The sequence below is a fragment of the Oreochromis aureus genome, linkage group 20 (assembly GCF_013358895.1).
Source record: "Oreochromis aureus strain Israel breed Guangdong linkage group 20, ZZ_aureus, whole genome shotgun sequence".
In the NCBI taxonomy this organism is placed as follows: Eukaryota; Metazoa; Chordata; class Actinopteri; order Cichliformes; family Cichlidae; genus Oreochromis; species Oreochromis aureus.
The window spans coordinates 6,428,434-6,449,780 of NC_052961.1; the positions used below are offsets into that span (position 1 = coordinate 6,428,434).

General features: G+C 40.6%; 1 protein-coding gene across 1 annotated transcript in view; it reads right to left on the minus strand.

Annotated features, from left to right (window-relative positions):
• LOC116309182 (monocarboxylate transporter 1-like) overlaps positions 1–17,334 on the minus strand; it is a 36,234-nt gene extending 18,900 nt beyond the window's left edge. Inside the window, exons 1-2 of the mRNA XM_031725728.2 lie at positions 17,157–17,334; positions 2,836–3,167 (exon numbers count right to left, since the gene is read on the minus strand). Of these exons, the coding sequence (XP_031581588.1) occupies positions 2,836–3,052 (217 nt within the window). The 5' untranslated portion in view covers positions 3,053–3,167; positions 17,157–17,334. The remainder of the gene's footprint in view (positions 1–2,835; positions 3,168–17,156) is intronic.
• Between the last annotated feature and the right edge of the window lie 4,013 nt (positions 17,335–21,347).

The window sequence follows — 21,347 nt, forward strand, 5'->3', positions numbered from 1 at the left end:
TATTTTTCACAGGATAGCAGGAAACAGCCCATTAAAGATGCATTTAGACTACTGGAAATACTCTGAGTGCTTTAAATGATGGAGATGCCTGGACAGAGCATGCAGCAGGACTTGGTAGTAGTAAACCTGGACCTAGTGGGTTAAAGATCAGACAATCTCTGATCACATGTGACATTTGTGTTCTTACATGAGTGACAGTCGAGGAAGTCCTAGAAAGCAGCTCTGCAGATTTCCCTCTTGAATTTCTGCCAGGCCTGATGGGACATTGTTCTTACCCTACCCTCTAGTCCTGACAACTTCAGGTTACCTAAATTTAAAGCTCTATTCCCAGCAGTGACAGAGGTGCCCAACTAGAAGAGACAGAAGACACTACCAGAAATAACACTGCTGTACCGCCCATCTTTTCTGATTTACAAAGACTTGTAAAATTCAAGGTAATTCCTCTGCAGCCAAGAACAAATCTAGAACTGCTCAGCAGTATGGGCGGCACATTCATTTCAAACACACATCTATCTAAACATGCAATTAGCAAAATCTCTCCAAGCAGCAGTGAGCTATAAGAATACACAGCTTAGAGGCAGCTAAAGATGACTATTCTGATGACCAGATTTGGTCCCCGATTATTCAGCAAGCACAAACTTGATTTTTGTACAAAGTGTTGAGTTTAGCTACCAACGGACCAACAAGACATCTAGCCAGTGTCCATAGTTAGTGCATGTTCATGTTAATATCAAGTAAAGCTGTGTTTCTGGGTTTATTTTCAAATAAAGTAGTGAGTTTGTGCAGATGAGCCTCATACATGCCAGCTGAACTTTTGTCAGCTTTAGGAAATGCAGCTGAAGAGTTAAACATTCTTTTCTTATTACTAGTTAGCGTCACTGGTGGCCTAATTCTGGCCTCTCAGCCAGAATTAGACCTCAAACAAGATGATAAACAAACACCACATTACATCTGGGCAATCTAGCGGAGAGCGCCAACTCCAGCGATTGTCATCAACACGTACTTCTAACCCAAATGAGGTCACGTGATGCATGGGGTGCTTCCGTTTGCATGTTACTGCTTTTTCCAGCTTAAGTGGAAGTTTCACCAATACACAGCCCACAGAAGATTTTTATAGGTGGAAAATTCTGGCTTTATGTAGGAGTCAATCGTTCAAATTGACGGTATTAAAAAAGCTATATGGGTGTCACCTTTGAAACTGCCATTTCAAAAGTGCACTTTCACAGCCTCATGAAAGAGGCAGTTAAAATTTTGCAACGAGAAATTTCAGATATGTCGAAATACACGTAGATTTTTTTTGCATTACGTGCTGTTGAGTCCATTTTATTTACACTAAGCTTATGTATTGCCCATTGTAATCCCTATGTTTACCCAGTAAACCACAGCATGAACCCTTATGAGAGAAGTGAATTTAGTCATTAATACAATGTGTTCTTTTTCCATTAGGTTTTGAATGGGTTACAGTAGAACAAACATCTGCTTGATTTCCTTTTTCTTTTCCCTGCAACCACTGTTAGGCACCCATTGAGTGTTCAGTGAGGGCTATTCAAGCTGTGAATGACTCAGAGTTTGAGTGGTGAAGGATGGATAGCATGTTTACTTTGGGCGAACGACAGAGGCAGAACCGAGAAAGCTCCAATAAATGTTTAAATGTTTATACCAACAATGATAGATTAAATAAAAATAAAGCGCTCCAATAATTCTGTTTCACTGCCAGCATTCCCTGGTCGTCCGCTAAGCCAGGACACTACAGGGTCATCCAGATGAAGCCCTATTAGAGCCAAGTCATGTAGGTCTATCTTAATAAACTATGTAATTAAATGTTGACTGCAAATTGTAGTCAACTTGACGTATTGACTTGACTGTCTCAGTCTGCCTGCCATCAGATATGAAGTCTTTCAGGAAACTAAAAACTCAACTCCAGTTTTTTTCTTCTGTCAGGTAGTGACAGACTTTTCCTGGTAGCTGAAATGATGACTTGTTCCAACTGTAGAATGGCATAAAAAGGGGGAAAGGGGAAGCCCCATTTTTTGAGGTCATCTTGCATGCATATTGAGTTAATGGCTCAAAATTAAAGGATAATAGGAAGTACATCAAATGTTTAAAATGATCAACTCTAAACTAGAATGAAAGATTTAACTGAGCTCCAGGACGTGAGTTCAAATCAGATCTGATGAGCATCATTTCTGCTGTTTACACAAAAACATAACATTTACACCTGATTCAAGGACGTGTTTCTATAAACAGAAAGCAATCCAGTCTTTGCAACACCAGTGTGGGTGCTGTGCTGGAGATGTGTTGTACATTAGTGTAGAATCCTAGAGGAACACTTCAGGAAGCTACAGCTAAAGATAACTAAAGCATACAGGAAGACTTTTCCTTGTTGCCAGTTATTAAAAGTAAGTTCTCAGTGTTTCGGAAGCTGTGCAGTAAGTTTGGCTGACAGGGTTTACCACAGAAGTCATTCTTCTAACATCTTTGACCACGACCATTATATTAGGAGCGGTTCTGTAAGGAAAAATGGATGGAATGTCCAAAATGTGGATTTAATGCTCATGACTATCAATTAAGGTGATAATTGATTGAACAATAATCAATTTAGTAAGTTTTTGATTCTAAAATTTTAATTACAACCTTAGTTTCAGCTTCTTATCTGCAAGCGTTAACAGTTTTCTGCTTAATTCTGGTTTAGTGGCCACAATAAAATGGTCTAAAAACAAACATCTTTGTGCATTTGTATAACACCTGACAACAAACTAATTAAAAAAAAATAAAATAAAATTCTTAAGGACACTTCAGGGTTTTAGTTGTTGATGTTGACAGCTGATCACTCACCTCCTGCATACATGACAGCCAGCATGATGGAAGAGATCCAGGACACTTGACTCGGTGTGGCATTGAAGATGACCTCGATGTCTTTGAAGAACACAGTGATGGATTTGGGGAAGGCGTAGGAGAAGCCAATGGAGATGAAGGCCCCCAACACCACCGCCCAACCCCAGCCACCCTCAGGAGGGGTGTACCCTACTGGCCCGCCAACTGCTGGAGGCATATTTGCTCACGACAACTGAGATGACGATGGAAATTGTGTTTAAGGCCGTTCCTGAAGGACAGCGGAGCTTCACAGGACTAGAGGATGCAGCACAAACTGGGAGTACAAGCGGTACCTGTGAAGGAAGCGAAGAGCAGGGAGTGTGTTAAAATCCAGAAAGAATGTGCAACAAGGTGATTGCGATACAGAAAATTCCTCAGAATCTATCAAAGTACAGTCTTTATAATACTAGACCGGTCATACTAATACAAAGACATTTACTATTTTTAAAACTTTTACTATTAATATTCTGACAAATCTCAGGGGATCTGGTCTTCCTCAGAAGGAATTTAAAGTCACCAAGGATGCTGCAACCACACGTGTATGCAGGGTCATCCCCCAAAGGTGCATTTCTCAGCCAGGAAAAACCCTGCTCATCATAGGAGGAAAGGGGGTGGTGTGACTAATAACATATCTTAGCTGAGTTGTGCCAGTAAGACACAAAAATGCAACAGGGGTGTATAATGCTAGAAACCTACAACTGAAGCTTCAGAATGAAAATTGGCCATTATTAATACTCTAAGGCCAAGGCACTCGCAAGCCAGTCGACTGACAGCCTAATGGACAGATGGATAGATCAGGAGACATCATGCCAAAACCACCACTTTTTTGAAGCCCCGATATATGGTAAATGGTAAATGGACTGATTCTTATATAGCGCATTTCTACTCTCCCGGAGTACTCAAAGCGCTCTATACAACTGCCTCATTCACCCATTCACACCCACTCATACAAGCACTTCTAAACTCAAGTGCAACGTAAACTACATTCATACACATTCATACTCCGATGAACGCATCAGAGGGCAACTCGGGGTTAGTATCTTGCCCAAGGATATTTGGCATGCAGACTGGGGAAGCCAAGGATCGAACCACCAACCTTCCGATCAGTAGCTGATCTGCTCTACCACCTGAGCCACAGCCAGCCCATATTTGACGTTCTCAATTCAAGAACACCTGCCAACATTTTTATTCTCTCTCAGCCAACTGCTTCTAATCGTTTTAATTGGGTACAAAGGCAAACACCAAATGTCTTCATACATGTTGGCATTTGGTGACCTGGTGAATTACTTTATCACATCAATATAAAATTCCACAGCATTATAAAAGTTGCCGATATTGGCACCATTGGGTCTGATGAAACGCCAACAGCTCAGCTGGCAATCATTAGTCATGTCGAAATTTAAGACCTGAAAGACCACTGAGCAACTGGTGAAGACCAAGTTTTAAAAACCAAGGAACAAGGCCAGGGAGTGGCATACTCTGTTTTAATGTCATCTAAGATAAGATGGCGCAAGTAGTTAAATGTGGAACTTTAGCTTTGGTCTGTTCTTTGTTGGCCTCCCTACAGTCCTAGTTTATGTTGTGCACACAGAAATTAGGAAGAGAAGTTCAATCTATTCCTTGCTCCATGGTGTAAATTAGCCTTTCTACATGAAGTGCTTAATGTCCACTTGCACAGACAGCAAGCAGGAATTATGAAGCTTGCATAAGCTGTTATCTTATTTCTCATCTGATGAAACTCAATTGCCTGGTAACCGTGCCATTCCTGTTCGTGTTCAGTTCTTGAGAAACACTCCTCTCAGACTTGTTCATTTCATGGCAGAGAAAGCTAAACACAGAAGCTATCTGGTGAACTGAGTGTAAAAAACATAACCAACAGCCCCAAAAGAATTACTGTCCACTTCAATCACATCTCAAAACCTGCTCCAAAGCAGCTTGCAACCCAGATAGCCATCATGTTTACTGTTAAACTCACTGTTTGGCATTTTTACAGCTGGAAATTCCTGATCTGCTTCTATGAATGCAACCATCTAAATGTCCCCTTTCCAATTTAGGTCACACACACAACGGAGCCATTTATAGCTGGCTCTGACATCATCTCTGCTACTGTTTGGGTTTGCTTTACCTTAAATGGACTTTAGAACACACCTTTATTAACCAAAAATAGACTGAAGGGACCCTATAGCTCTATAGTGATGCTATTTAAAGCAGAGTCATGGAGAAACTCCCACTCAAATCACTAAAACCAATTTTTAGTGCACTGAATAAGAGGACTGTTCTGGGAAACTTCAAGAGCATCCAGCCAGTCTTTCAGTAAGAAATGAACAGCCAGGAGTGAAGTTCTCCTACACAGCATTTAGCCTTGATCATGTTGTAAACAACCATGCTCTACCAATCATTGCAGATGTAGAGTGACTGGTTAACCCGGCCCCACGCTCACAGCACATCCCCACAGCTAGCTCTCACTGTTCTCTTCTCTCACATGCTGAAACTTGTGTAGCCATCACCTCTGCCTGTGTTGAACAGAAGGGAAGCAAGTTACTAGGCTAAAGACTGCATCGGCCAAATTTAAAGCACAGACTTGTGTCATTTCGAACTTTAAACACATTTTCATCACAACACATACACACAAACGTGACTGCTTGCAGCTCTGATTGTTAATCAAATCTTAGACCGCAGACTGGAGTATTAAAGCCCTGAATCTGGTTGTTTTGCATTTTTTTGTTCATTTGGCTTTTATACTGAGCTTTCAGTCTCTCCCTTCCTTCCATTTGATTAGTTTCAATAGTTGGCATTTCGTCAACTTCAGAATCTTTTCTTGCACCCAAGATTACATTTAAAAAAAAAAAAAAGTAGTCAAGTACCAATCTATGCAGTTCTTTGCAGCCTTTATTTCCAACTTGAAGCATGAAGAGAAGGTCACACAGGTTAGACTCAAGATTGAACTAAATCTTGTCTAAGGCTGCATAAGGTCAGAGTTCAGACCCTATGAGGGACTGAATAAGGCATATCTGGGCTGGCTCTTCTTGCTGCCCATGATGCACTCCTAACTGTTACTTTCACTACACTTTATTCCTAGATTTTAACTTGGTAGTTTTTATAAAAGTCGGGTTTTGTCATTTTGGAGCTTATGAGCTAGATCATTTCCATAAATCAGGGCTAGGGATTCACAAAAGGCCCTGGGTAAAGATGCACCAATTTATGGGTCAGTCTACTCACTTCAGTGTTCACGTTGCCATTAGTTTCCTCTAACCTAATTAGCTGTACCAAGAGCTGCTGCTGTCATATGGGAAAGTGGCAGCTAGTGGCAATTCACCCTTGCTACTCCAACAAGTACAACCTGTGGTTAAGGGAGTTGATAAAATTGAAAGGAGCAGACCTACGACAATTACCATCAAGAGAGAAAGCAAACAAAAAGAAGTTTTTCCTTCCCACTGTCGCCAAGTGCTAGCTCAAAACAAGTTGTTTAATAGCTTGGGTTTTCTCTGTATTATTGTAAGGTCTATCTTACAATATAAATCACCTTGAATCAGAATACTTCATTAATTCCTAAGGAAATTAGGAAGCGACTGCTATTGTGATTGGGTGCTACATAAATAAAGCTGAATATTGTTTTCCTACCTATGAAGTACACTTATGGCAGATAATTGGGCCCACTGCCTTTTAAATACAGGATGCTTTATATGTAGAGTCATTGCTTATAGGAAAAGATTTTGCTGCAGGTAGTCAAGTTCCAGCTGGGCTTCAAATCCTGGCGAGAACCCAGCATATGAATAAACACGCGAGCTGGTGTCAGAGTCACGTGTATATCAAGTATGATTCAGTTCCTTTTCAAGTATTCAAGCACCCAGGAGGAAGACCAGTAGGTTGAGATGGAGCTTACCACATGCCAGTTGGTCTGCACTTTCCAGAGTGCCAACACGCGGTGTATTTCATCGTATGGGTTTAACAGACCTATTATGTTACTACTCATACTAAAAGTGGTCTGTGCAATGAGCACGTGTCACCATTCCTGAAAAGGAAGGGATGACACTGAGGTCATCTCCATCCAGTTTTACCTGCATAAAAATAATGTGACCTTTTGAGATATTATATGGCTAGACATGACCTCCACATGCGCCATTATGCAGACACATGGGAGTTTCTGAAACTCAGTAGGACTCTACGCTGAGTCATAATGTACCAAGACAGTTCAGTTCTCTCAATATTTAGGCCTCAAGGATTGAAGCAATGTTGCAAAAACATCAGTGGATTTTCAGCCCAGTATGGAAAGTTTCTGACAATTTTAAAAGCGATTACTGAGACAGGCTTGTTAAATGGTGAAAAGCAAACAAGACAGTTCTACTTCCTCATTACATGCCTGCTCTGACGGTTTCAGACTCCTCACATTAACAACTACAGAGCTGCCAAACACACACAGCTGAGACCTCAACATGAACCCTAATGGCCATAAAATAACTTTTACTCCAAGCTGGCTGGTCTACACTGCATGCCTGGTCGGATCTTCTGTCGTAGACTTTGGTTCACACACACACTTGAAAACACAATACCATCACAGGAATAATTTCAGAGTATCTCTGTGTACTTGTATTTATTCATTAGAAAACATTCCTCTCTGTCATCACGTCACCAATCTTCACTCACTCAGCACTCAGCCCAGTAGCTTAATGTTACCTAACACACTATCTTACCACTGGTGCAATTTAGGAGGTCCAGATTAGGCCAACTAAATGTCAGTAGCTCAGATCCTTTGGCTCTGGCCTTTAATGTACTATGACCTTCAAGAAAGCCAACTGGATGTAGAGAAAAGTCATCCAGGGGCCACAGAGTAAGCCTGGCAACAGCAGTGAGGTCTTCATGTTGCTCAAGGAGTTGTTACCCAAGTCCACTTTCAGTGATCTCACCAGGCAGAGTTCTCACATGCTTGTGAAAGCACTTGCACTGTACCTCAAGTCAAAGTCAGCCTTTGATGTGCTGCACTTAAGTGCAATTTCATAAGGGAAAAAAGCCAAAACACAAAACTTAATGTTCCACTCACAATGGAGACGACAAAAAAAAACAAAAAACAAAAAACAAAAAAAAACGGGGGAGGGGGTAAAAGTCCCATCAATTGCTACTGAGTCAGCGATAAGCTAAGCACTGGGGTCCTGACATGAGTTGCACCACTGCCTTCCTGTGCTGAGGAGGAATGTGATGACACTGCACCCAATCTTCCTTTATTTCTGACAAACCAAACTGCACTGTGTGCATTTTAAGTGTCCCCCGCCACCCAGAGTTTCCTCTTCACTCCAACTTGTGGATGTTTCAATTTGAGGCTGATGAAATAGTCCCATCAGGCTCATTTATGATCCTCATCATTTTCAGGAAAATGTGACACTAATTGCTAGACCGAGAGCAAACATCACAAAGGAAGCTAGAAGGAAAGGGTCAGCAATGTGATGCATGTTTGCAATGGACTTAACCACCAACTGTGGTCAAGATGACATCTGTTGAAAAGCTCCACAGACGCTGCTCTTCCTTTCTGCCGCTCACTCACCATGTTCCTTTACACTTGTTGGGAAGGTTTTACTACACTTAAACATAATGAGTTCTTGGAAGACTAGCCTCTTTTTAAGTACATATTTCCTTCCCTCTTGCTTATAAATTAAAATCCAGTACATTCATTTAACGCTGAAATCTCATTCCAACACTGACAGATACCAAAAGTCAGGGTCTTAAAACTGAACTGGATCTGTGAATCTTTATTATACCCATGAGTAAATGAATACTTACACAATGCGTTGATTTTTCTATTCACAGAAACTGAAATAGTTGCACAGTTGCAATTTGATAACTTGAAAAACAGATCAAAACACATGATGTCACAACAATCCAAGTTCCCTTTTTTTAATGCCTTCAAAGCATTTCTAAAGAAACTGAGTGAAAGATGTCGCAGATCAGGAGAGTAATATTTGCAATTCAGTCTTTGGTAACTGAAGCTAATAAGAAGCAGCTTTTTAAAGCAAGTTAATCTGTATTTTTTAAATTCTTTGTACTGTACATAGCCTTGCGTGACCGTGGGTTACCTTATGTACTTGCGACAGAAAGGTCATCAGAGGCCAGATCTGGCTTGGATAGGCCAGCTTCTCAATTACACTTGGAGAGGGAACAGCCTATGACAACGTATAATGTTTCTTTCTGCATACTGGATCCCATTTTAGCACCATACCAAGACTAAGATACATTACTTTCAATTTCTCCAGGAAATGTGGCATTTTCTGAGCAGTGATGCTCTGTAGACCAACAGCAAGCTAAGCAAACTTTGAATAATTTGGTCCATGCAAAACAGTTGCCCATTACAAACTTTGTTTGTATATGATACGAACAGTCTTGACTGTTACTAGCCTTAATTGCTGTAGTCAACCTCATTACTGCTGTGTGTCTTCAGAGTGTGATATGGGTGTAAACTTCCTGACAGGAAACTAAAAAATAAGGTGTTTTTTAAACTACCCCTTCTTCATTAGTAGTATGTATATATAGTATAGTATAGTATATAGTTCAGGCATCAAGATAACTTTAATTCTATGTTTGTAAACAAGAATAAACAAGAATACTGTGCCTTTCATTTCCTGACACAAGTGACCACACCATATTTTTAAAACACAAGAGGCCAGCTCATGGAGCAACTGTTGCCTTCGGTATCTCGCTCATAAACGCTTATTTTAGGCAACAAATATGTTGGTTGGTTGGCAGGGGGTCAAGATGACACCTCACCTGTGAGCCAAATAATTATATTCACAAGTCCACAAGTCTATTTATGTCGACAGACTTCCAAAGCAAAAAACATGTGGAGCACGAGTGCCACCACAAGCATTTGGGCAGCTGTATTAGCTAATAGCATGATAGTAGAGTTAGCCTTTCAAGTTGGCTCTACTAGCAGGAGAGGGTTAGACGCTGAGTCAACACTCAAATAAAATAATCGCTATCCTGCAACCAGAACCAGACTTAGCTGCTCACTATACATGAATCAAAAAAAACCTGCTCAAGGTGAATCTTCTATGCTCTTACCGAGAGATTCCCATAACATGTCCAGTGTACCGTGGGATGTTCTGTCAACCAAACAGTACTACACACAAAAATCAGTTAGAAAAAAAAAACAAAAAACAAAACTACTACATATTAGTGCACATCAAAGGCCTTGAGTAATAAAGACCTAAAGCTGCCTGGAGAAGTTACTGTGAGAGCTACCCATCTTAGGGATTGCTCCAAGTTTGTTTAAGGTACCTGGAAACCAAAAATCCCTTCAGCAAGAAGAGATTTCTCTTTTTTCTGTTTTATCCACTTCAAAAGATTCCTGGACCTGAATTGGAGGGCACAAGATTGTTTGTTGGATTGTGTAGAATTATCTGACAATGACATGATGAAGGTTGTGCCAGTGGATCTTATTTCTAAGCAAAACTGCTTTGGTTTTTTTTGGTTTGTTTGTTTTTGTAGGCATTCCAGACTTGTTTCTGCAGATATGAATACAGGTGGGCATTGAAACGTTTGGTATGCACTTCTGTGTACCTCTGCTGCCCTACAGCGCAAGTGCAAATGTGCAGTGTGCGAATAAGAGGTTTGCTACAAAAACAAAACAGTGCAGGTTTTTTAAATTCTCACTTCATATACTGCAAAAACCTAACGACATGTGCAGCACTGGTTAGAAACATTGGTTTTATACGTCACAGACCAAACCAGCATCAGATATCATGTCACCCAGACAGAAAGAAGTGAGATGTGAAGTTTACTGCCTGCTGTTAATGTGAAGTAGGCTTCACCAGTGGGAACAGAATAATGCTGCCTTTTCCCCTGAGGTCGTACTGATCTGTGCTGAAGCCCAGTTAGGTGTTTGTGTGCAACAGTAAAGCAGGACAAGTCCTGAAGGAACCATCAATGAGGCCATTCATCCCCACTAACAACGCTTCTCTCAGAGTGTAGAGGGGATGGGGTTACCTGAAATCCAACAGACTGAGAATAAATAAGTGGGTACAGCAGGTGAAAGGTTACAAAAGTCTGACAATAAAACAAACTGAGGCTGGATTTATACAATGTGCCCTTGTACTGAGATTAATGACTAACCTTTAGAGAGTCCGACTGCAGGACAAACACTGTCAGCACTAAGACTAAAAATGCCAGTCTTGCTTAATTTGCCAAATGAAAGACAAGATACTGCAGCCACTCACTGAAAACTGGCGACAGGAAGCAAGGGAAGGAAGAGAGAGAAGAGGGTTAGCCAGGGTACTTAAGGGAGGAGTGAGTTTGTAATTTTACAGCATCATGATGACTCAGAACTTCCTTAACCCCATGACTGAACATAAGACAACATAAGTTTTGAACTCTCACTTTCGATTGGATTTTAATATCTTGGAACAGGGGAAAAATTACTTTAGATGACAGAAGATGATCTTTTCAGTTAAGACTGGTTTTTATATAAACCAATTGAACCCATTTTTTCTGATCATTACACCAAACAATATTTAAAAAAAAAAAAAAAAAAAAAAAAAAAAAAAAAACACCAAACAATATTACTAGTCAAAATAATTGCAGTGTGACGTTTACCAGCTTGCAGTAATTAGCACTTAAACCCCACAGGCATTCACTGCTGTTAATGTGGCCCCATTGTGCACTTCAGAAACTCACGTACACATAAATCCTTATACTTTTGCATGCAAAGCCTGTGCATGTACACACGCACGTAGGCCTGATCGAGGACAATCAGCTGCCACACGCAAATGTTTCACCCTGGAGTCCAGCGATGCTCACGTGAAGCTCGTGCAGGTGTAAATGCACGTACCCAAACCATGACCAGTGTCAAATACTACTATAGCATTCAGACACTCGCATTACAGGATTCCTCTTTGTTGTGGAGTATCTGCTCAACTGACCCATTTATTGAAGAAAATAAAATATGGATTTTTTTCTAAGGCCAAGTTTAACTATTTAAACAGGACTTTTTATTTGTTCAAACAAGTGGAAAGGCCAAAATTACAGATTTGGATTATTAGATGGGAGGGAAAATGTTTTCCCTTCCATCTGATCACTTAATCGCTTATCATTAATTGGGGTGAATTAATAATTCATCCATTTGGATAAGGGAATTACAGGTGTGGCTGCTGTGACTGACAGGTTACCTGACACACCTGACACACCTGACCTGCAGTCACTAAACTGGACCTTTCCACTGCATTTATGTAGTCACTGTGACACCTTTTTTAAATATTATCCCACTTGCTTTACATAAGCCATTTGCACACTTGAACTATGTCCATGTCAGGAGAATCACATGAGGACATTGTCCAAACTTGTGGTTTCTAACATGTGGAGAACTTGTCATGTGCAGGCAGGCAGACTTGCCTTTCACCACACAGTGTGTCCCCTCCCTCATGTGGTGCTGCTTGGGTTAAGGGAGCAGGAAGAAGAACAGCTGTGAATTCCCGATACAATTACCTGCTCAACTTTCATATGGACTAATTACACAGACTCTATATCTCATTGTACAACTGTATAGTGACAATAAAGGCATTCTATTCTATTCTAGGAGGGAGATGACGTGGTCAAGACTATTTAAAGTCCAAGTTGACAGATTAAGGCTACGTTCACACTGCAGGCGAAAGCGCATCAAATCCGATTTTTTTGACCCTATGCGACCCATATCCGATCATGGTATGACAGTGTGAACAGCACAAATCCGATATTTTCAAATCTGATCTGGGTCACTTTCGTATGTGGTACTGAATCCGATACATATCCGATGTTTCAGAAAGCGACTGCTGTTTGAACAGTCATATCGCATTAAATCCGTCTTTTACGTCACTGACACAAGACAGACGCCAATTATCAGCGCCGGAGAAGCGCCCGAGAAGACATCGCGAACGCTTCCTGTCCATCCAGTGTAGATGTCAGTGAAACTGTTGGGAAGACAACGTGAACATTTTATTTGTACTGTATAATCTGCAAATTCTGACAGAAATCTGCAACTATCCTTTGAAGCACCGCTCCTCTAAAACAGCAATAAGGATAATTATTAGGTTATTTACATTATTATGTAAATAACAAAATAACTTAAAGCAAAAATTGGGAAACGTAAAGTCCGAAGTCTTTATATTGAGGGCCATCAGTCAAACAATACTGTTTGGTCTGGGTCTAAACAGAGCGAGTTGTGTGTGACGTCTTCTTTTGCGCATGCGGGCCGCTTTGATCGTTCACACTAGAGCGCGTTTGCTGCTGCATTTCATTTGTAGTGTGAACAAGCAGACCAAAAAAAATCGGATTTGATCAAAAAATCGGAATTGAGCATTAAGACCTGCAGTGTGAACGTAGCCTAAGAGATTTCTGTTCCCACATCCTGCTGCTCTGGTTAATGTCTATAAGGTTGAGGCGCCAGTGTAAAATAGCTTAAAGCTAAAAATGAGAGCAACACACTACATTTACTATCCATTTCTTCAAAAGATCTGCCTAAACCAGCCCAGGTTAATTCAGGTGATAGATACTGGGCGTCTTCTCCAACCAAAACAATGCAGTCTGTGACCTACAACTTTCTGGTATTAACACACTGGATACCTGCCAACAATCACAAAGACAAAGGTGCGCTTGGGTATAGCAGTTTTTGAAATTTGGCTGGCATCCTCAGAATTGACAAGTCATAACAATAAAGATTACCTGCAACAAAGATTTCATAATGAAGTACTGCTGACTACGTGCTCCCCTTACAGGCAATACCTGAGTGCTAGAACATGTCTGTAACACAAAAACCACACTGGGATGACCTGGTAATCTTTCAATAAACACAATGTGTGTTTTTAAAAAGGTACACAACCAAGAAAGAAAGTGAACTTGTTTTAATAAGGTGTTCAGTGGGAAGATATATTTGAGCCCCGGGTCCACAAAGTCAAATTTAGTCTCATTTTTTGCCCCCCACAGATAACAGAACTCACGCCTGGAGCAAAGTGTTAGTTTAATCATTAGTGCAAATGATTAACTTTGGGCTTATGAAATATCCGGGTAAAGTTGTGGGCTTGTGTACATAGTTGAAGAGGGGATCTGTGACACCCATGGTGCATTTTGGCAACAAACTTTTAACCACATTAACTGGATTTCAAAAATATTTTGTTTAAAATGTACCTACTGGCCTCATTTCCAGTTGCACAACGAGAACAGTATGTCACTATTATTAAGTCTGATCTACAAACAAGTTTAAGCAGGACCTGTTCTGCTGGTTTCGAGCTCCATATTTTTATTCTTGTGTCTCTATTAAAGTAACTGCATAATAGAAAGTAATCCTTATTTATCTTAAGCTGTGCCTTGCTGCAGCAACTCAGTCTGAAACAAGCCATTTTAGTTTGTAGGCTTTGTATAAATGGTAATATTGTAGTATTGGTTAGTGAACTCCCATTGTGAAACCTCGAGCCGAGGCCCTTCACAATGGGACGTTAACACCTTGGTGTTTTGAAACTGGAAGTAACAAAAGTGCACAATTGTAGAGTAGCAACTTTGCTAGGCCCCCCCTAAATCGTACCCATATCCTTCATTTCCATTTAAATAGGGACTGTTGTTTACAAAATAAACCTGGAAATACATCCATTTATAGACACTCTTTAAGGCCACTCTCCCTTTCAGCTGAAACAAAACATATGAACAGCAGGTAGGTACCTGGTAAATGTGCTTTAAGAAAAGAAAAAAGAAAAAAAAAAAAAAAAAAACCCTGAAAAGTCTATGTTGTATCTACACTTTCTCCTCCAATGGTCAATTTATTTCTCCGAGAAATGTCAAACAAAAGGCAACTGTATCTAGTACTGTGACAATTATTCATAGCAAATAATCATTGTAATTAGTGTGGATAGTGCTTACAGGAAGTTTAAATGTGAATATGAGCAGCCCCTCAGATTTCAACTTTAAGGCATCTCCCTTTCAAAAGATAAAAAAGGAAAAAACAAAACAAAAAACTGTTTCAATAACTTCTGTCAGCTACAAATTATGTTTTCCTGAAACCCAGGGGGAGATGTTCAGCTGTTTAACTGTCAGTCCTCTAGGGAGGTCAGAGTTCAGAGGACAGCCCCCAGCACTCAGTAGCTACAAAGAAACATAAATCCAGTGCCATGTTTGTCCTTGTAGGGGTCACCTTGTCACCGCAAGTGGAAAATGACACAGCAATCACTCATTTTATGCACCACAGCTTGAGAACATGCCCTGGTTACACACCTATTAATAAACAGCTCTGGCTGTTTGGGGACAATAAGGGTTGTGTGGGATCCCTGTGCGTGTGGCTGTCATGCGATCTTTCCATTCAGCCGTGACCCTCAGAGGGTCGGCATGTGAAACTCATTGAGTGAGATAACACGTTCGCCTGCAGTCAGATGCAACATTGCACCATACTGGAAATCACAGCTAAGACAATTTCTATGTCCCCATTAGACCTTTTTAAACAACAGAGATTATTTGATTTGATTCTTTTTCTCCCCTCTGCTCATATATTTTCAAGCTGTTGCATTATTGCTTTCTGTGTAATCTGAGAAAAGGACTGAGCTTTTTGAAATTGCAGAAACAAACTAACACGACACCAAAAACAAAGACTTTATCGTATTTGAATGCTCGGAAAGAGTGTTATCAGCCAGTAATATCAAATCTAGTAACTAATAATCCAATTCTTATTACACTGGGCCAGATGAAGCCATTGAACACAAAAGCTCGATGTAGCTTTCGGTTGAAAATGTGAAGAAAATAGGGCAATTTCTCAAACCTGACTTCTGTTTAATTGCTAGCATGGCGCAACACTTGTGACGGCTAAAAGACTATTGTTATACATAAGAACTTTTATCAGCTCTTTTAATCCGACTACTGAACTCTTTACTGGTCACTTTATGGACTCAGTCGCAAGTTTCAGTTCATACAGAATAAAACATTGAGTCATTAAGAGTTAGAAACTAGGATTATCCAGAGTATGTTCACTGGTTTAGATTTGTCAATCACTGGCTGTTAGCCAACAAATGTACTGTTCTCAGTCAGACTCCCTTGCTCATCACATCCAGTTTCAAAACACTGAGATGTGGACGGCAAAAAAAAAAGAAGCTTGGGTCCATGCTATATAACATGACTTCAGAAACCATTTTTGTGATGGCACATCATTTGTATCCAGGTTTTATACCACCTACGAGCACTACACAGAAAATTTAAGAGTAGTTTTCCATGGGGAAACGACCACAGTGGTCAGAATCTGCAGGCTGAATCTGGGAATCATTTCTGAATTTCTTGCAGTGGCGACTTTTAATAGTCGCTGACATGGGTGGGACGATGGTACCGACATTTTCAAACAAGAGGTAGTGGAAGAAGTTTCAGACTTGGCACTGGCATGGCGTCTCTGGAAAATGTGGCATTTTTCCCCCCCAGACACACAAGAGTCAAGAGATTTTGTTCACTCTCTGAACTCTTCACTCACTTTCCAAAGCCATAAAATGCATTTTGCTTATCAAATGACTGACATGATAGCAAAAACTCATTTCCTTAAAACAATACAGACTAATCATGCCTAGTCAAGCTTCCCAGAGCTCCATTTTGAGCCAGGAAAAACACTTTGTGGGGACGTGCTAACCGAATTAAGTGAACTGGACCTGTGTGTAGATTGGGGCACGCTAGGGAGCCAAAGGTCCCTGGGGGAGAGGGGGTGAAATCACTAGAAGACTGAAAGGTCTGCGGAAAACCACAATAGGACACGAGGGATTGGACTCTCAGTCAACATAATGAGATGGAAAATGACAAAATTTACATCACACTGACTTTCTGTTTGACTATTCTGGTAAAGTCACAGAAACCACTAAAATTCCTTTTTTATGCGGCTTCGACAAACCTCTCTCATGTAGATGAGATGTGAAGCCCTTCACGTGTTTGTGCCACAAAACTATTTTCATACATATTCAACTTTCCGGCTGGTCTGAGGCGGACAGAGGAGCCACATTGCCTTCACATGTGGATGTAAAAATAGCGGGAGGGCAGCATCACGCCACGGTGAATGAAACCACGTCGCTTCAGAGCGCTCCTATGAAGCCACTTAGCTTCAATCATGTGCGCCTTGTCGTAGTAAACGGACTGAACAACGACAGCGGAAGCGGGTGGGATGAGAGTGGCTCACACATGAGGCGGCTAACCGAGAAGCAGAGCTAGCTAATTTAATGCAGCTTTAGCCGTTGAGCCCAAATTGTGATGTAAAACTATAAAAAGCGGATCTTTTGCCTCGACACGCCACGTTGGGACTCTCGGTCCCGCTCACTCACCGCGGAAGGTTCTTCGGCTGCGTCCGCTGGAAGCTCGGTGGAGCGCGGGTCGCCCCGGTGTCCTTTTTGTTGTAGAGTACGGCGACACGTTGCTACGGTACCACCTCCGGGTACCACAGACCTCAGACTGTGAGGAGCTACGTGATGGTGATGGCGTTATAACCGTGGCGCATGCGCATGTGAAAGAATCTCTGAGTTGCAGTAAGGGGAAGCTGAAAACCTGCACGTGCTAGGCGGGGCTTAGCGGGAACCATATGTGACTTCAACGGAGAACGGACGTTGGTTTGTAAAGATGAAGTCTAACACGTCACACTACCTGCTTTATCCGCCTAAATTTACAGAAGAAATGAGTGGAAACCAGATGGAGTCACTCTACTGAGCCTCTATTTACTTAGAGTTTTATTTGGTTTAGGTTTGAAATATTGAGAGATGCTTGAGATTTTTGTAGCAGCCTAAATATGTTTTATATCCATCGCCTCATATCCTAAAACCATATTGGTTCAGCTGATCCCGGAGAAACACTGCAATGTCCAGCAGGCTGTCTAACAGTACAATTTATATTACTCAAACATGCCAGTATCTACCTATGCTTCAACCCCAAGTCAAAATGATCTAAGCTTAAATTCAATAGAGCAGGAATGTCAAACTGACTTTACGTAATGGGCCATAATTTGATCTTAACTGGGCTGGACTGGTGAAAATTGTTGTTTGTGTCAGTGTACAGAAGTGTAACTGCACATTTAACTCTCATAATTAGAAAAAGTGGTGCGATATCAAGAGTACGTCTCAGTTTTTCTGCTGCAGTTAATGAAAGAAATCTGTCAGCACAACTCTTTGGGCTTAAATCATAAAAAGTAAAATTACTGAAAAGCTTCTAGCAGCTCATTTCCCAGATTGTCCTATAATTATACAGCAGAATTCAAAGTAAATGTGTTTAATTTACTGTGGATACATTGTAAATAAATAAATACATTTCTGTTGTAGACAGTAAAAAACTGAAAAAACTGAGACTTTTCTGTAATTTAATTGTTTTTCTGTTACGTCATTGCTTTAATGTAGTGTGAATGGCTGTGGTGAAGGTCTTTATCAGTAGGACCAGCTGTAAAATTTATGAAAATACAACTAAAAGCCCTAAATGTAAGCACTCCTTCTCATTTATTGAAGATGCCCAGTGGGCAGTCTTTGCTAGGCTGGTTCTTGTCCTTATTTTTGCAATAGAGAGTCTTTGGGGACTTTAATCCAGTAAAAGACAGTAAATTATAATTTTTCAGGAAACATAAACCGAAGACAAAGGAAGAGAGGAAAAGGGGGAAGACATGTTAGGAGGTCTGAGAGAGAAGGGAAAAGAAGGGGTGTGGAGGTGAGAATAGGAACTTTTAGGGTGTTCTAGAATAGAAATGGTTATATCCCAAGGAGACAGCTCGGATCATCGGTAGACAAAATAAGAGACAAGGCTGAAATGGTTTGGATATAGTGGACAAAGAATGTTAAATTTGGAGAAAAACAGAAGGACCACAGAAAAGATTAGTGGATGCATTAAAGGAAGACATACAAAGGGTTGGTGTGACAGAAGAGGATGCTAGTAATAGGATGAGATGGAGACAGATGAGCGGCTACTGTGAATCTTAAAGTAAGAAGTGCAAAAAAAAAAAGAAGAAGATTTCTAATGAGACTCTCTGGCATGTTCTGTAGTGGTCTCAAATAACAGATTTTAGATTTCACTCAAAGTCCTTCTAGAAGCCAATCCAATCTGATTGTAAAAATTCAAAGAGCATTTGCTGACTCTTTGCTCATACATGACTCTGCATTTACTTAATAGTTGTTATTAATCTCAGGCTCTCTTCGACAGTGTGTTTTTGTCCTGTCTTCCTCCCCTCACTCCAACTGGTCACGGCAGATAGCTGTGCCGAAGGGTTCTTCCTGTTAAAAGGGAGTTTTTCCTTCTCACTGTTGCCAAAGCGGTTGCTCATAGAGGGTCATATGTGTGTTCGGGTTTTCTCTGTGTTATTTGTATTACTGTAGAGTCTTTACCTTACAATATAAAGTGGCTTGAGGCAACTGTTGTTGTGATTTGGTGCTATATAAATTGACTGGTCCATAAAATAAGATTTTTAAATGCTACAAGTTACACTTATAGCATAATAACCATCTTTACTCCTGTGTAATTCTCCAGTAGATTTTAATTCAGGCTTCATCATGTGCACGTGTCTCTCTTATAGTATGTCTGTATTATCCAAACTGAGTCAACACTGTCACAGCTTGGGAATGAGAACAATGTGGCAACTAGAAAAAAAATAACATATTACAATAACAATAAAGGGCTATTCTATTCTATTCTATTCTATTCTATTCTATTCTATTCTATTCTATTCTATTCTATTATAGAGCATGTGTTTATCAGCAAGTCAGTAGCATGAAGCATGTATGAATGAACAGGTGGCACCAAAGAGCATGCTGTTCCCCAGGATGAGAGAACATTTATATCAGAGCACTCCAGGCTCAGGTAGCTCGCACGGCCTGTGGTCAGGCCCGCAGGTCAAAAGAGGCCATAATACAACAGAGGCACGTAGCACACCCTGAATTACTGATCTGAAATACATGCTCAGCACTTAGTGTTAAAAGCTTGCCATATATGCTTCAGCTGCTACACGCACACAGAGATGCATACACAGTCATTAGCTGTTTATCATTAATATATATTTTAACATTTTTATGATTTAGAATAAAATAAATGAGAGGTAAAGCCACAGGTAAAAGTAACAGAATTACATAATATTGTAATGCAGTGTATTGCATTACCTAATTACATTAAAGATGCTGTAATAAAAGCAGGTTCACGTAAACCTGTTGGTATGAGCCGTCTCTTTAGGACCAAATAGTAGAGAGGCATTGTAGCGTTTCAGGAGGTACTAGTAAATATACAGTATATACATATTTATAGTACTTTTCTGTGTTTGGATAAAATGAATTTCTTGCAGCAGCATACAATGACACACATACAGCCTCAAAAACTGCTGAATGAGCACTCCTCTGCCACTGACCGCTTCTTGGAGAATTTCATATTTCATAAGCTTCAAAAGACGTGTGTGTGTGTGCGTGCAAGTGTGTGCGAATTTACACGTGTGTGTGTTTTATTTGCCATTTTATTCTAATGCATTATGCAATACCATATTTTTATTGCATCCACACACTTTAAATATCATGTGTTGCAATCATGCTCCCTCCCATCCTTCTCCACTCTGCTACCGGACGATTGTTGCACAAACTGAGAACCCCTGAAATGACCTGAGGACATGACTGGGTGTGTTGTTCAAAGACACAGCGCTTAGTAATCAAATCAGATTTGAAGGTATTACAGCTGCAGAAAGATAAGCAGGAGGCACCCTCCTTTGCAATGTGTACTCTGCTCCCTTTCTGTTTTATTACTGATAGATATTAATGTAATCACAAGAAGATCAAAGGCACAAAGGATGTGATGTTTGATAGTGATACACTCAGTACTGCAATGCAGGAATTTCTAAATAGGAAGTTTCTGTCGGATTTCTTTAAGTGCTCATTTATTTATCGAACCTGTACCTTTCCTCTGCAGCTCCTGCTTTACATTCCAACAGCAAGGCCATGTGAAACTAATGTACAGTTCATTGGATTAACATTCCTTCCTCATCCTCCACTGAAAAAAGAGATCACATGCCCACTGACCCTGCAACAGTGAATGCAACTGTATGTACCCCTACTACACTCTGTTCTCCAGCGCTCTCATGAAAGCACTGCGGTGGGGAAGAGATGAGATTGTCACTCGTGTACAATGGGCATTTGTTTAGTTACCGCGACCATCACCGTCCTCTGTCAAATGCTTCCAGCTGACTGCATGTGAGGATGCTTTTGGAACCGTAATATGACAGCCACTAATTGGAATATTCATCATATTCATTCAGCTTCTGCTAATGAGGAAGAGAAAGAGAAAGAGTCCGACTGTGGCAAAGTTGAGTTAGGAAGCGCGAGAGATGGAGAAGAGGAAGGAGTTTAAAGTAACGCCTCAGTATTTATCAGGTCCAGTCCAGTACAATGAATATGGCTATGGCTGCTTGCCTAGCTGTCTGTGATCCAAATCCTTAATCCGAAGCTTAAGTCATAAACGTGGAGGCAGTCGTATAGGTGAACACCAGTGAGGAGGAGCCTTGTCCGGCAAAG